The sequence below is a fragment of the Chiloscyllium plagiosum genome, chromosome 22, assembly GCF_004010195.1.
Source record: "Chiloscyllium plagiosum isolate BGI_BamShark_2017 chromosome 22, ASM401019v2, whole genome shotgun sequence".
Classification (NCBI taxonomy): domain Eukaryota; kingdom Metazoa; phylum Chordata; class Chondrichthyes; order Orectolobiformes; family Hemiscylliidae; genus Chiloscyllium; species Chiloscyllium plagiosum.
The window spans coordinates 37,433,699-37,447,062 of record NC_057731.1 but is presented as its reverse complement, the minus strand read 5'-3'; the positions used below and the strand labels follow the sequence as shown (position 1 = coordinate 37,447,062).

General features: G+C 38.8%; 1 protein-coding gene across 3 annotated transcripts in view; it reads right to left on the bottom strand.

The window, feature by feature from the left end:
• atrnl1b (attractin-like 1b) overlaps positions 1-13,364 on the bottom strand; it is a 944,158-nt gene that overhangs the window by 663,934 nt on the left and 266,860 nt on the right. For 2 of the 3 annotated variants that reach the window (XM_043712811.1, XM_043712812.1), the window contains exons 17-18: positions 8,619-8,807; positions 2,503-2,721 (exon numbers count right to left, since the gene is read on the bottom strand). In XM_043712811.1, coding sequence (XP_043568746.1) covers positions 2,503-2,721; positions 8,619-8,807 — 408 coding nt within the window. Of the gene's footprint in view, positions 1-2,502; positions 2,722-8,618; positions 8,808-13,364 lie in introns of those variants that run through there. The other variant, XR_006314946.1, reaches the window with a different exon arrangement.

The following is a 13,364-nucleotide window of genomic DNA, read 5'->3' as shown; positions in this document are numbered from 1 at the left end:
ATCCTTGCCACCCAATGCCTACAGGAGGAACGCCTTCAACCCCATAGCATCAATGTGTATTTCACCAATTTCCTCATTTCCCTGGCCCCCACCTTACCCCAGTTCCATCCTTCCACCTCAGCACCATCCGCTCCCAGCCTCACTCCTGATGAAGGAATTTTGCCTGAAACATCCACTTTCCTGCTCCTCGGATGCTGCCTGACCTGCTGTGCTTTTCCAGCACCACACTCTTGAGTCAATCTCTAGCATCTGCAGTACTCACTTCCATCTTGATGGGTCAAATACCTTCCTTCTGTGTTATAACTTTATGACATGTAATGGCTATTTCTCAGCCTGGAGTAAGACAGCCAGAAGTGTTTCTCAAGATTCAAAGTTAGATAAATGATGAAGTGCTGGAAAAGAGTGTAAAATTTCAACAATTGCCAAAAATACCAAGTTTGAAAATACAGCAGTCAGTGAAAATGATGATCAACAGGACAGAGATAGTGTTCTCAGATTGGATAGACAAATGACAGATTATTTTATTCAAAAATGTGAATTAATGCATTACAGCTGAAAGGATAGGGAAAAGCCAAAGGACTTAATAGCATAATTCTGAAGAGTGTACAGGGAAGGCAGGATCTGGGGGATCTTATCCTTTCAGCTTCAGGGATCTACATTATGTCGAGAGATTGCATAATAAGCAGGTTATTGTAAAAGCCCTTGTGGTACAGAACTAGTGTTCAAAGTTTGTGAGAACTAGTGTCCCTACCTTGGGGCCAGAAGCATGAGTTCAAATCCTACCTGATTCAGAAGTTTATAATAACATCTTTGAACAGTTTGTTTAGAAAGTATCAACAGACTTCATAGACAGTGGCAGTCAGTATAAAAAGAGTGCAGCTATCCTGAAATGTTACAAAGCTCTAGTTAGGACACAACTAGAATATGGTGTTCTGGACACCAGATTTCAGAAAAGGAAGAGGAATGTTGACAAGTGCAAAATACATTTACTAGAATGGTTTGAGTTCTCTCTTTGGAGCAAATGAAATTTGGTAGAGATGTAGATTATGAGGCATTTGACAAAAACACAAATGCTGTGCACATTTGCTTATTTTATAAAGATGAGGAACACAGATATAAGGTTTTGGGCAAGAGATGCAGAAGGGATGTGAGGAAGAACATACTTTGCAATGTAATAATGATTTGGAATTTGCTGTCACAAGAAAGTGGTGCTGATGAATGACCTCAAAATAACATTCTACTAGAACTTGAATGAAAATCTTGCAGGACGACAAGGATCCAGCAATGCAATGGGACCAATTGCCTTTCTCTAGAGAACTGACAGACTGGATGGGTCGAATGGCCTCCTTCTTGTTATATTAATTCAATGAAAAACAATTTCTATATGGTTGGACATCTAAATGCATTAGTTGTGCATAAATTAAATGAAACTAGGCAAAAGTGAGGACTGCAGATGCTGGAAACCAGAGTTTAGATCAGAGTGGTGCTGGAAAAGCACAGTAGGTCAGGCAGCATCTGAGGAGCAGGAAAATCAACATTTCGGGCAAAAGCCCTTCCTCTATTCCTGATGAAGGGCTTTTACCCGAAACGTCTATTTTCCTGCTCCTTGGATGCTGCCTGATCTGCTGTGCTTTTCCAGCACCACTCTGATCTAAACATAAATTAAATGAAAGTCAAGCCTGGTCTGGCAGGTTTTAGGTATGAGGAGGGTTGGATAAATTTGGATTATTTTCACTGTTAGGTCAGAGACTGAGGGGGGAACCTGATCGAGGTCAACAAATTATGAGAGGCATAGATAGAGTGGACAGCCAGAAGCTTTTTTCCAGAATAGAAAGGTAAACTACAAAAGGGCACAGGTTCAAGGTGAGGCAGGGAAAATTTAGGGGAGAAGTAAGGGAGAATTTTTCACACAGAGTGGTGGAACACACTGCCAGTGGAGGTGGTGGAAGCAAACATGTGAGCAACATTTAAGGCTCATCTTGACAGACACATAAACGGTAGGCGAACAGAGGGATAGAAACTATACATCGGCAATGAGTGGCAAACAAGGGTTAGGCATCAGCGCAGACTTACTCTCAGCTACTTCATATACAACATTTCAGAAATTACAGTATCAAGATTAATCCATGAACATTTATACAAAAACAACGAACATATAAACTATAAAACAAAAGAACTGCAGATGTTAGAGATCTGAAACAAACAAGAACAGAAACTGGTGGAGAAACTGCTGCCAGACCAGCTGAGTGCAGCATTTGTGGTTCTGAGTCCTGTGACCTTTCAGTATGAATTCTGTAGTTCTGAAGGTCACAGGACACAAAATGTTTATTGTTTTCTCTCTGCAGATGCTGCCAGACCAGCTGAGTTTCTCCAGCAATTTTTATTTTTCTTTGTTTAAAATATAGGCTGCATTTAATAATAGTAATTTTCATTTCAATAGCAATAACTATTTCAATTGTATGTTTTCAAAAGCAATTCTTTGCTAACAAAGCTAATGCCTACCTGGGCATTGAATAAAAGCCCATTCATTGTTTTTGTCTTTTGGGCAAAGATTCATATCAAGTGTCATTTCTTGGGCATTCTTCCCAGCAGATTTCATTGGTCCTCTTGAAGAGCCTTCCACACATTGTCCCTTCCCTGTATTTGCAGGGTCATTACACCAACCACAACCAGGGTGTTCCAAACACTGTTCACATGTACGAAGTCCAGAACAATTTTGAGCTATGAAAGAAATGAAAACACATTCTTAAATTTTAATTTAAATAAAAATTCAGAGATATTGCATTCTTCTCACAGATACAAGGTTCAAATTAATAGTCAATTAGATAAAACATGTTGTCAACTCAGCCAGGTGAGAAGTGTGAAGTGAAACATTAAACAATAAAAGTTTAACAATCAGTGGACAATCTGTGCAATTTTCACAAGTTTTATTTTAAACTGACAGTATCCCATTTCTCAGATCTTCTCCATTATTATTCAAGAATAAAGATCTACATTTTCCGTGTGGTCAGAACTGCCTTGTTCTGATGAAGCGTCACTGGACTCAAAATGTTAACTATTTCTCCCTCAATAGATGCTGCCCTACCTGCTGAATTTCTCCAGCACTTCCTCTTTTTGTTTCTGTTTTCTTGCATCTGGGTTTTATTTTAGAGTACTTCCCAATTTGTCTTCTCTTTGACTATCATCAATTCAATCTGTCGTTGTATCTGTAATGCATTTCTGTATGGAATTTGTTGGGTTGATTTTATAAACTCCTCAGTTTAAACTTTCAGGTTATGTTCTTTATTTGCCATTTGCAAATTTATCAATGATAACCAACTGATTTCATGGCTCAAGGCCATTGGCAACAGCAACTAACCCATGATTAGTGTCCTTACTTTGGAGCACTTCCTAGAAACTCATCTGAAAACCAGCAGCTTAGTTCCATTTTTGGCAAGACCAATGACGAGGTAGTACAAATCATTCAGCAATCAGTCCATTCTTTGACTTTTTGTAATAAAACATTGCGAAGATGTACACAATTAACCTGCCCTTTTTTTAAAATTGAAATTCTCAGACAATATGGGATTCATTTTCTACACTTTAATTTGTAACCTTTTAAAACAATTCCCAAAGCAAAAGGCAACAGTCGAAATGTAATTAATGAAGATGTAATTCTTTCCACTGAGCAAGTAAATTAACTTGAATGGTCTCCATTCCCAAATATAATTATATCTAATGATTACAGAACCAGCACTACAAATAAAAAAAAATTAAGTATCTTATTTTAATGGCCTCGTCCCCTGCCAAGTTTCTCACCAAGTCAACCTTGTTCAATCATTTCATAATAGACTGAAAATTCAGGAACCATGAGGTCATAAATTAAAGCAAATATTTTGATTCTCTAAAACAATATGCAAACAGCTACACATAGAATGTTTGCAACATTTTTCTGAAAACTAATTGTCCAATATAATACTAGAACTAACTCAAAGTTTGTGCGAAGATTTGTAGCTCGGGAGCTCGTTATTGTGGTTCTGTTCGCCGAGCTGGGAATTTGTATTGCAGACGTTTCGTCCTCTGTCTAGGTGACATCCTCAGTGCTTGGGAGCCTCCTGTGAAGCGCTTCTGTGATCTTTCCTCCGGCATTTATAGTGGTTTGAATCTGCCGCTTCCGGTTGTCAGTTCCAGCTGTCCGCTGCAGTGGCCAGTATATTGGGTCCAGATCGATGTGCTTATTGATTGAATCTGTGGATGAGTGCCATGCCTCTAGGAATTCCCTGGCTGTTCTCTGTTTGGCTTGTCCCAGTGTGACTGGGACAACACTACTATTATAGGACAAGCCAAACAGAGAACAGCCAGGGAATTCCTAGAGGCATGGCACTCATCCGCTGATTCAATCAACAAGCACATCGACCTGGACCCAATATATCGGCCACTGCAGCGGACAGCTGGAACTGACAACCGGAAGCGGCAGATTCAAACCACTATAAATGCCGGAGGAAAGATCACAGAAGCGCTTCACAGGAGGCTCCCAAGCACCGAGGATGTCACCTTGACAGGGGGCGAAACATCAGCAACACAAATTCCCAGCTCGGCGAACAGAACCACAACATTAGAACTAACTATTTTATCTTATGTGTTCTAACACTCAAGGTTACGTGTAGTTTTAGAATAGTCACAATCAAAATTGTCTTAAGTTTCAAGGAATTTTCAAAATCTAAATGAATAGAAATCTACAATTTGCCATTTCTTTGTGACATCACTGTGTCAACATTTGACATGTCAACAATATATTCTGACATTAAGGTAGTTCTTACAAATTATCTATCTTTTGGTAAAGAGATTTTAAACATTGATCTTTTCAGAAAGAAGCTTCAAATGGAGCATTTTTGAGAGGCACTCACTTCACTGAGCTCCCAACCTCAAAGAGTGAGAATGCTGCAATGGCTTATTTAGCAATCTGTCTGAATCACATCTAAGTTAAATGTTCTAACAAAGGCCATTCAGTTGTCAAACCTGGTTTTCTGCCAGTTCATTCAAAAATGGCTCCACTCTGTAATCAATCATCTTTCTGTATTTGTTTACTGATTTCTAAAACATAGCCCATGAGTGCTATATGAGACATGAGTATCAGTTCAGTATTTAGCAAAGTAAATTAGATATGATTATCATCTCAATGTTTGAACAAATATTAATCCAAAGAAAATGAAAATTAGAATGATAATGAAACACACAATTTAAATGGTAGGCAGTTAATTGAATAGGTAAATAAACATTCACTCCCGAAATCCCACATATCTTTCTCCACATAATATCTGTTCTGTATTTTCCAATATTTTCCAGAAACTCTGCCCTCAGACAATGGACTGAACTTAATGTAGGCAGTAGACTCTCAACTGTCAGCTGGAGAGCTGACCAGAGGCTTCCATCAGCTCCTTTGGGAAAGACTGCCAAACAGGTCAGCAACAGGACATCCTCAAAATCAAAAACTCTGGGGTGAAAGTCCAATTCATCAAGAATATTGACCAATTAATGGTCGACAAGCTCTTCACTGCTTAGCAGAACTGTTGGGGAAACCTAGGGTCACCAAGTTGCCAAGGCCACAGGTAAGTGGCAATGGGATGTGCCAATGCAGGGTGGAGGTCACAGGGGATGGGGAGTGGGTCAACAGCAAAGGCAGCGCTCTCAGGAGTTCATTTTTGATGCTGAGTCCCTTAATCACAATGTGAACATGACCCTTAGAGACTGCCTTTCCAGTTTCATACTTGATCTCTCTTACCTACAGCCAGTTAAGAAAATCCTTAATTGGGCATTGATTGACCACTCAATTGACACTGTGTGGGATGGTTGCCCGTGAGCCTGTACTCTTACTAACTTAATTGGAACACAGGCAGGAAGGAAACAGAGGTCCAATTAAATTTCCTTACCACCAAATACATTAAATTTCCCCACCCCAATTTTGACAGCAGCTTTACTTTAACACTGTGATAATCTATTTAATGTAAAGCCATCCTCATGTTTATAAAATTTTGTTTTACTGGTTTAGTCGATTTTTCTGATGCCAGCGATAATTTACTAACCCAGACTAATTATGAATGTACATCTTGGGAGATTAGCCAGGACAAATATATTTGACCTAAAGGATGGTGTGAAATAAAATACTCTCCTTAATGGAATTGTGGGTCAATCCACAGCAGGTGGACTGCAACGGTTCAAGAAGACAGCTCACCACCACCTTCTCAAAGGCAACTAGGGACAGGCAATAAATGCTGGCCAGCCAGCGACACTCACACCCCACTAAAAAATAAATAAATAAATAAACGTTTAAGTGGATTTTGGATTTTAAATTGGCGTCAAGTATGTTTTGGTCTGTGTATGAGAAGGTTTATTAATCATCAACACTTTTTGCAGCCATGATTGTAAACCAACAAGCGTCAGACAGCAGGTGACTGCAGCACTCATAAAATGAATGTGAATTATCAGAGACATTATGTGTTGAAAAGACATTGGTTTGCTGTCAGTTTATGAAATTAAGAAGTGAATTTTTAATGGGAAAAACCCATCAATTGGAAAACATTTAGCTCAGTTTGCAGAAGACTTTGCTGCAGTTTGATGCAAGTATAATTTTTCTTGCAGAAAGAAGTTAGTTCGGAAGTAAGGAAATAGATTAGATGTAAGGCTTATTTCATGGAAAGTATGGAATGCATGGTTAAAATGAGGTTGTTGTGGGACTCATTGTATGTTTAATAATATATACTACTGTTAACGTGATACAGATACTGAGATGAGAACTTTTGATGGATAATAAAAATGACTCTTAAAGATACATTTTCATTCTTCTTTGGGAGTGAAGCAAGTAATGACTTTTTTAAAATATCATTTGTTTTAGAGGTTGTATTTTGAACTAATGTCATGTGGACTTTGATCTATGTATATTCTGGTGTTTTACGTATTTCTGGAATTATGATTGTAAACCAGTATGCATCAGAGAGTAGGTGACTAGGAGTGTCCTGCAGTGATAATGTGGATTTGTTGAATTAAGAGAGTTTTAGAATCAGAGGCACAAAAAGGAATTGAAAGGTATTAGCTTACTTTTGAGTTAGCAGAATCAAGTGTTTTTTGCACAGATTGGTCAATTTTGTTCCAATTTGCAGAAGACCTGCCAGGAATTAGAAGCAAGAACAACTTCTCTTGGAGAAAGAAGTTAGTTCAGGATAGTTTGGAAATAGGCTACTATAGTGTGGAGGTTTTAGTTTAAATTCTAGACCAAAGTTTTTAGTCGGAACCCTGAATGGGTTATTTAAAGTTAATAAAGTCTAACCTCAGTTGTGTGAATAATTAAGGAAGGAACTATTCAGGTATCAAGATCAGAAATTCAATAAAGAAACAGTTATGTCAAACTGTTGAATGTGTTAAAGAAGGGAATTCTCTGATATTTGAACAATATAGAGCAATTGTGTTGGGAATAGGCAGGATTTGATTTTGCCATGTATTTTCAAATCTTTCAGATGGTGTTTTATGTAAATTAATGAGTTTACCCTCCTTGATATTAATTTATTTTGTGTACTAAATTCCCGTTTTATTGTTTAAAAGCAAACCTGCAGCATTGCATGCCTTTGTTTCAGTGAAAGACCACTAGCTTAAATTAAAATGATCTCTCAAATCAGATACCATTCTTGATTTGTCCAGTAGTACCATCAACTGAGACAAGTGGGATGTATAGCAAAGGTCCAGAACATTCCAAGAAGTCCAGAAAGCAGCAAGGTTTGGGCAGTGACTAAGAACAGTGAAAATTGGAAAACTAACTCAAGAATGCCCAGTTACTCATGGAAGTATATCATAATTTTGGATCTGGTTGTCTTAATGTGAAAGGCAGCTACAATTACCCTATTGGCATAGGGCTCCTCCCTGAACGTCTAAGCAGTCAAAGCCATAAAAAAGTCAATTGTATAAGAATTCCTATGGCTAAAGGCATCAAGTGAAATAATAGCTTTATATAAAAGATGGTTTAGGTCATGGTGAGAGTAGGGAGTTCAGTTTTAAGTCCTTTGTTATTGAAAGAGCTTCAAACACAAAGAAAGTGTATAGCTATATTCAACAGGATGATGCCAGCAACAAAATGGAAAGTTGAGATACACCTTGTGCGATTTGGCCATACCTGACTTTTGTATGCTCTACAGTCATAAGGTATTTTGAAATGCAATATTCTATACTCATACAAGTAGTTTATGGCTTTTATTAGCATTTATTAAAAGCATATCCACCATTAGAATATTGTACAAGTAGATATGAGACAATATAGTAATCTGCTTCAATTTCATCCAGTGAATAACTTGCTAAATAGCATATAATAAAACTATTAGTCTCAAAATTAAATTATGCTGAATGATTTCTTTGTAAACAACTTGTAAGATGGCATTCAAATATCTCTTTCCAGTATCCAAATGAACCAATGTGAATAGTATTAAGTTGACATAAAATGATTATTTTGTCAACTGTGGAATGCAGATAAACAAATAACTTCAGAGTTTGTTCTACATAAACTGTTGTACTACATGAGATCCTCATTGTATAAATTTGCTATTCAACCAAGAGATGCATTATAAAACAGTTTACAAAAATAATCAAATACTTACAAAGGCAGTTCACAGTCTGCCACTCCATGCACTGTCCATATGGAAAAGAGATTACATATGTATTGGAATCCACACAACGCTTAGCACTGCTGCACCACATGCATTCCACATTCTGGCTTGTGCAATTCGAGCACGTTGTTCGGAGGGAGCAAGGAGTCTTGCAGGGTCTAGCATTTTGATTTGGACTGACTGCAAAAGAAGAACATGTCTCCTACTCAGAATTAAACTAAACAATAATAGAACATGGAACATAGAACAATACAGCACAAATCAGGCCCTTCGGCCCCTGATGTTGCGCCAACCTGTGAACTATTCTCAGCTCGTCCCCCTAACTATCCCAAAATCATTTATGTGCTTATCTAAGGATTGTTTAAATCTCCCTAATATGGCTGAGTTGACTACATTAGAAGGTAGGGCATTCAGTCAAAATATCAATTGGTTACAATTTGTTCCCGAGATATAGCTATCACACAGAGAAACAGGAAAAAAGTAGTCCATTTGGCCCTTTGAGCCTGTTCCACAGTTCAATATGATCATAGTTGATCATCCAACTCAGTAACCTGCTCCCATTTTCACCCTTTACCCAGTGATGGCATTGGTCCTAAGAACTGTTAAACGTTTTGGTCTCAATTGTTTTCTCTGGCAGAAAATTTCATGGGTTCACTACTCTCTGGATGAAGAAATTCCTCCTTTTTTGAGTCCTAAATGGGCTACTCCTTCGACTGTGTTGCCTGGTTCAGGGACATCCTTCCTGTGCTTACCATGTCTGGCACCATTTGAAATGTATAGGACTCTATAAGGTTCTTCTCCCCTCATTCTTCTAAACTCCAGTGAATATAGTTCTAACAAATCCAGTCCCTCATCTTATATCAGTCTTGCCATCCCAGGAATCAAAATGGTAGACATTCAGTGCATTCCCTCCACAGTCAGAACATCCTTCCTCAGAAATGAAGACTAAAACCTCACACAATACTCCAGGTGTGGTCTCATCAAGGTTCTGTACAATTGCAGCAAGACATCGCTACTTTTGTACTCAAATCCTCTCACTATGAAGACCAACATATTATCTGCCTTCGTCACTATTTGCTGAACTTGCATTTTTACTTTCAGCAACTGGTGTACAAGAACGTATTGCACTTCCCCCTTTCCGAATCGATCATCTAACAGATAATAATCCATTTTTGTGTTTTTGTTATCAAAGTAAATGACCTCTCATTTCTCCAGCTATCATGCTTTTGCCTACTCAATTAACCTGCCCATGACTGACTACACCAGCATTTAGTGCCCATTCCTAAATGCAGAGGGCCAGTCAAAATCATCCACATTGCTATGGGTCTGGAGTCATGAGTCTGGAGATTAGGTTACGGCAACAGATTTTCTTCCCTAAAAGACATTTCATGTACATATTACTACTGCATGATCCCTTTTCACAAATGTTTTTGAAATTAAATAAATGGCTTGAATTCTTATTGTAATTAATTTAAACAAGACCATTGGACAAACTTATGAAATACCGAAGTCTGGATATATTTCACAAGTGGGAGCTTGCAGAAGTAGTATTGGGGGTCTACTTATTAATAATTTGTATCTTAATCAGTGACTGGTAACAGGTTAATCTGACATTAAATTCAAGAACTTGACAGCATTTTTTTTCTGATAAACAATGGTACTGTGTACTTTTTATAATTGCAAGACAATGTATAAACTGCAGAGAAATCAAAACATAGGAGAGACTCTGCAAATAAATGCATTGCCTCGAAACCCAGTGACAAAAACATCAAATTTTATCCAATATAGTTCAGAATTTTCAAAGGAAGAGTGCTATCGGCTGATTGACAATTAAACTTGAAATCTATTTTTCTATAATGACTCAAAATTAAACAGTATGATGGAGCAGTAGACCTTTGTTTCATGGTTAGGAAAGTTCTGGCAATGCAACTAAAATTATCCACAAGATAGTAATTAGAGTTTACCGCTGTACTGAGGAAGATCAGTATAAACTGCAAGTTAAGGAAGCCCAGGAGATTTGCATAAAGGATTTTTTTCAAAAGTGCTATTGTATGTATCATAAACTGGATTAACCAAATATCTCACACTATTTTCTGAACTGCTCAATCGATTTTGGCTTTCACCAAGGATTATGCATAATTTTGGAAACCTGTCATTGGCATACAATTTCAGTTTATTTTAAGCTTTTTGAGTTTCTCAGTTTATCGTCATTCTTTTCTATTCAGGCAAAGGGTCATGACCAGGAGATCTGCTATAGCAGCAGCAGCCTAAACAGGGCAAACAGGATACAGTAGGTCTGGGACCTCCCACCCAAATTAATGAGGAGATGATTCAGTGAAATTAATGTCCTAAAAATCTGTCCTAGAATTCCATTGCACTGCAATTGCTAACATTTTAAAGTGTTGGAGCTCAACTCCAACTTGACAATGTTGAACTGTGTTGCCAGATACAGTTTCCAAATATAGCTCCTGATCAGAAGGATAGGGATTGGCTTTTTTTGTTTTCATTTGGGAGAACACTCCATAGCTTGAAAACAAAAAGTTTAAGTTTCACTTTGGTAGGGTCTATTGGAATTAAAGTTGGATTTGTAAAGCAGTTTTTCCTGAGAAAGGGAGTTACTTAGAATAGTTAAAAATAGATTCTCTCAATATAAGGAGTTTAATAAACGTTTCAGTCTAGAAGTGTTTGGTTAAAAATCTTGAAGGAGGTATTTAAATCTGAGACAGTGCAAGCTCAATTGCATAAAAGCTCCCAGAAGAGGCTACCAAGATTTTCTGAAGACTGGGAATTGAAACCACAACCTGAAGAAGGAGCGGCGCTCCGAAAGCTAGTGCTTCCAATTAAACCTGTTGAACTAGAACCTGGTGTTGTGTGATTTTTAACTTTGTACACCCCAGTCCAACACCGGCATCTCCAAATTGAGAATTAAAATCACTGTGCTTTTGAGATTAATGGTGTTATATATTTTGAATGTGATTTGAAACCTTTCAACATATGTCACATGTAAATAGTTTGATTTCTGCCTCTTTATAAACAATACCTCCAGCATTGCATGCAAGGATTTAAATTCTTGGATCACTGGGGTATGTTTTGTGGTAAGCATAAATTATACAAAGAGACGGTTTGCACCTTAATAGGTTGGGGACCAGCATTCTGGCAGGTAGGTTTGCTACTGCAACACAGCTGCGTTTAAACTAAATAGCTGGGGGGGGGGGGGGGGGGGGAGACAAACTGGAAGTTTAAGAAAGAAATTGAAGGGAAAGTTAGAACAAGGGAAGTCAAGAAAGACAACGGTATCAATGAAGCAGATAACTCCAAAAGGGAACATGCCGGAAGGTTGAGTGAAATAGGGGTTGATAGGAAGGGTGAGGGCAGTAACAAATGAAAAATACTATATATGAATGCACAAATTATTAGAAATAAAATGGATGAGCTTGAGGCTCTTTTGGAAATTGGCAGCAACGATATTGTGGGGATAACTGAGACGTGGCTTCAAGTGAACAGGGTCTGGGAAATGAATATTCAAGGCTACACGTGCTATCGTAAGGACAGACTAACGGGCAGAGGGGGTGGGGTGGCCCTGTTGGTAAGGGATGATATTCAGTCCCTTGCGCGGGGAGACCTAGAATCAGGGGATGTAGAGACAGTATGGATAGAGCTGAGAAATTCTAAGGGGAGAAAGACTCTCTTGGGAGTTATCTACAGGCCCCCAAACAGTAGTATGGATGTAGGGTGTAAGTTGAATAAGGAGCTGAAATTGGCCTGTCACAAAGACGTTACTACAGTTGTTATGGGGGATTTCAACATGCAGGTAGACTGGGAGAATCAGGATGGTATTGGACCTCAAGAAAGAGACTTTGTGGAGTGCCTCCGAGATGGATTCTTAGAACAGCTGGTGCTGGAGCCTACCAGGGAGAAGGCAATTCTGGATCTGGTATTGTGCAACGAACCAGAATTGAGCAGGGACCTCGAAGTGCAGGAGCCATTAGGAGGTAGTGACCATAACACAATAAGCTTCAATCTGCAATTTGAAAGGGAGAGGGTTCAATCGGTAGTGACAACATTTCAGATTTAGATTAGATTAGATTACAGTGTGGAAACAGGCCCTTCGGCCCAACAAGTCCACACCGACCCGCCGAAGCGAAACCCACCCATACCCCTACATTTACCCCTTACCTTACACTACAGGCAATTTAGCATGGTCAATTCACCTGACCCTGCACATCTTTGGATGGTGGGAGGAAACCGGAGCACCCGGAGGAAACCCACGCAGACACGGGGAGATACGTGCAAACTCCACACAGTCAGTCGCCTGAGGCGGGAATTGAACCCAGGTCTCTGGCGCTGTGTCAGTTGAATAAAGGGAACTATGGAGCTATGAGGGAGAAGCTGGCCAAAGACCAATGGTGCAATACCTTAGCAGGGATGACAGTGGAGGAACAATGGCAGATATTTTTGGGGATAATGCAGGAGATGCAGGATCAGTTCATTCCAAAAAGGAAGAAAGATCCTATGAGGAGGCAGGGGTGGCTGTGGTTGACGAGAGAAGTTAAGAAACATATAAAGTCAAAAGAGAAAGATCAGTTCATTCCAAAAAGGAAGAAAGATCCTATGAGGAGGCAGGGGTGGCTGTGGTTGACGAGAGAAGTTAAGAAACATATAAAGTCAAAAGAGAAAAAGAATAACATAGCAAAGATGAGTGGGAAAACGGAGGACTGGGAAGCTTTTAAAGAACAA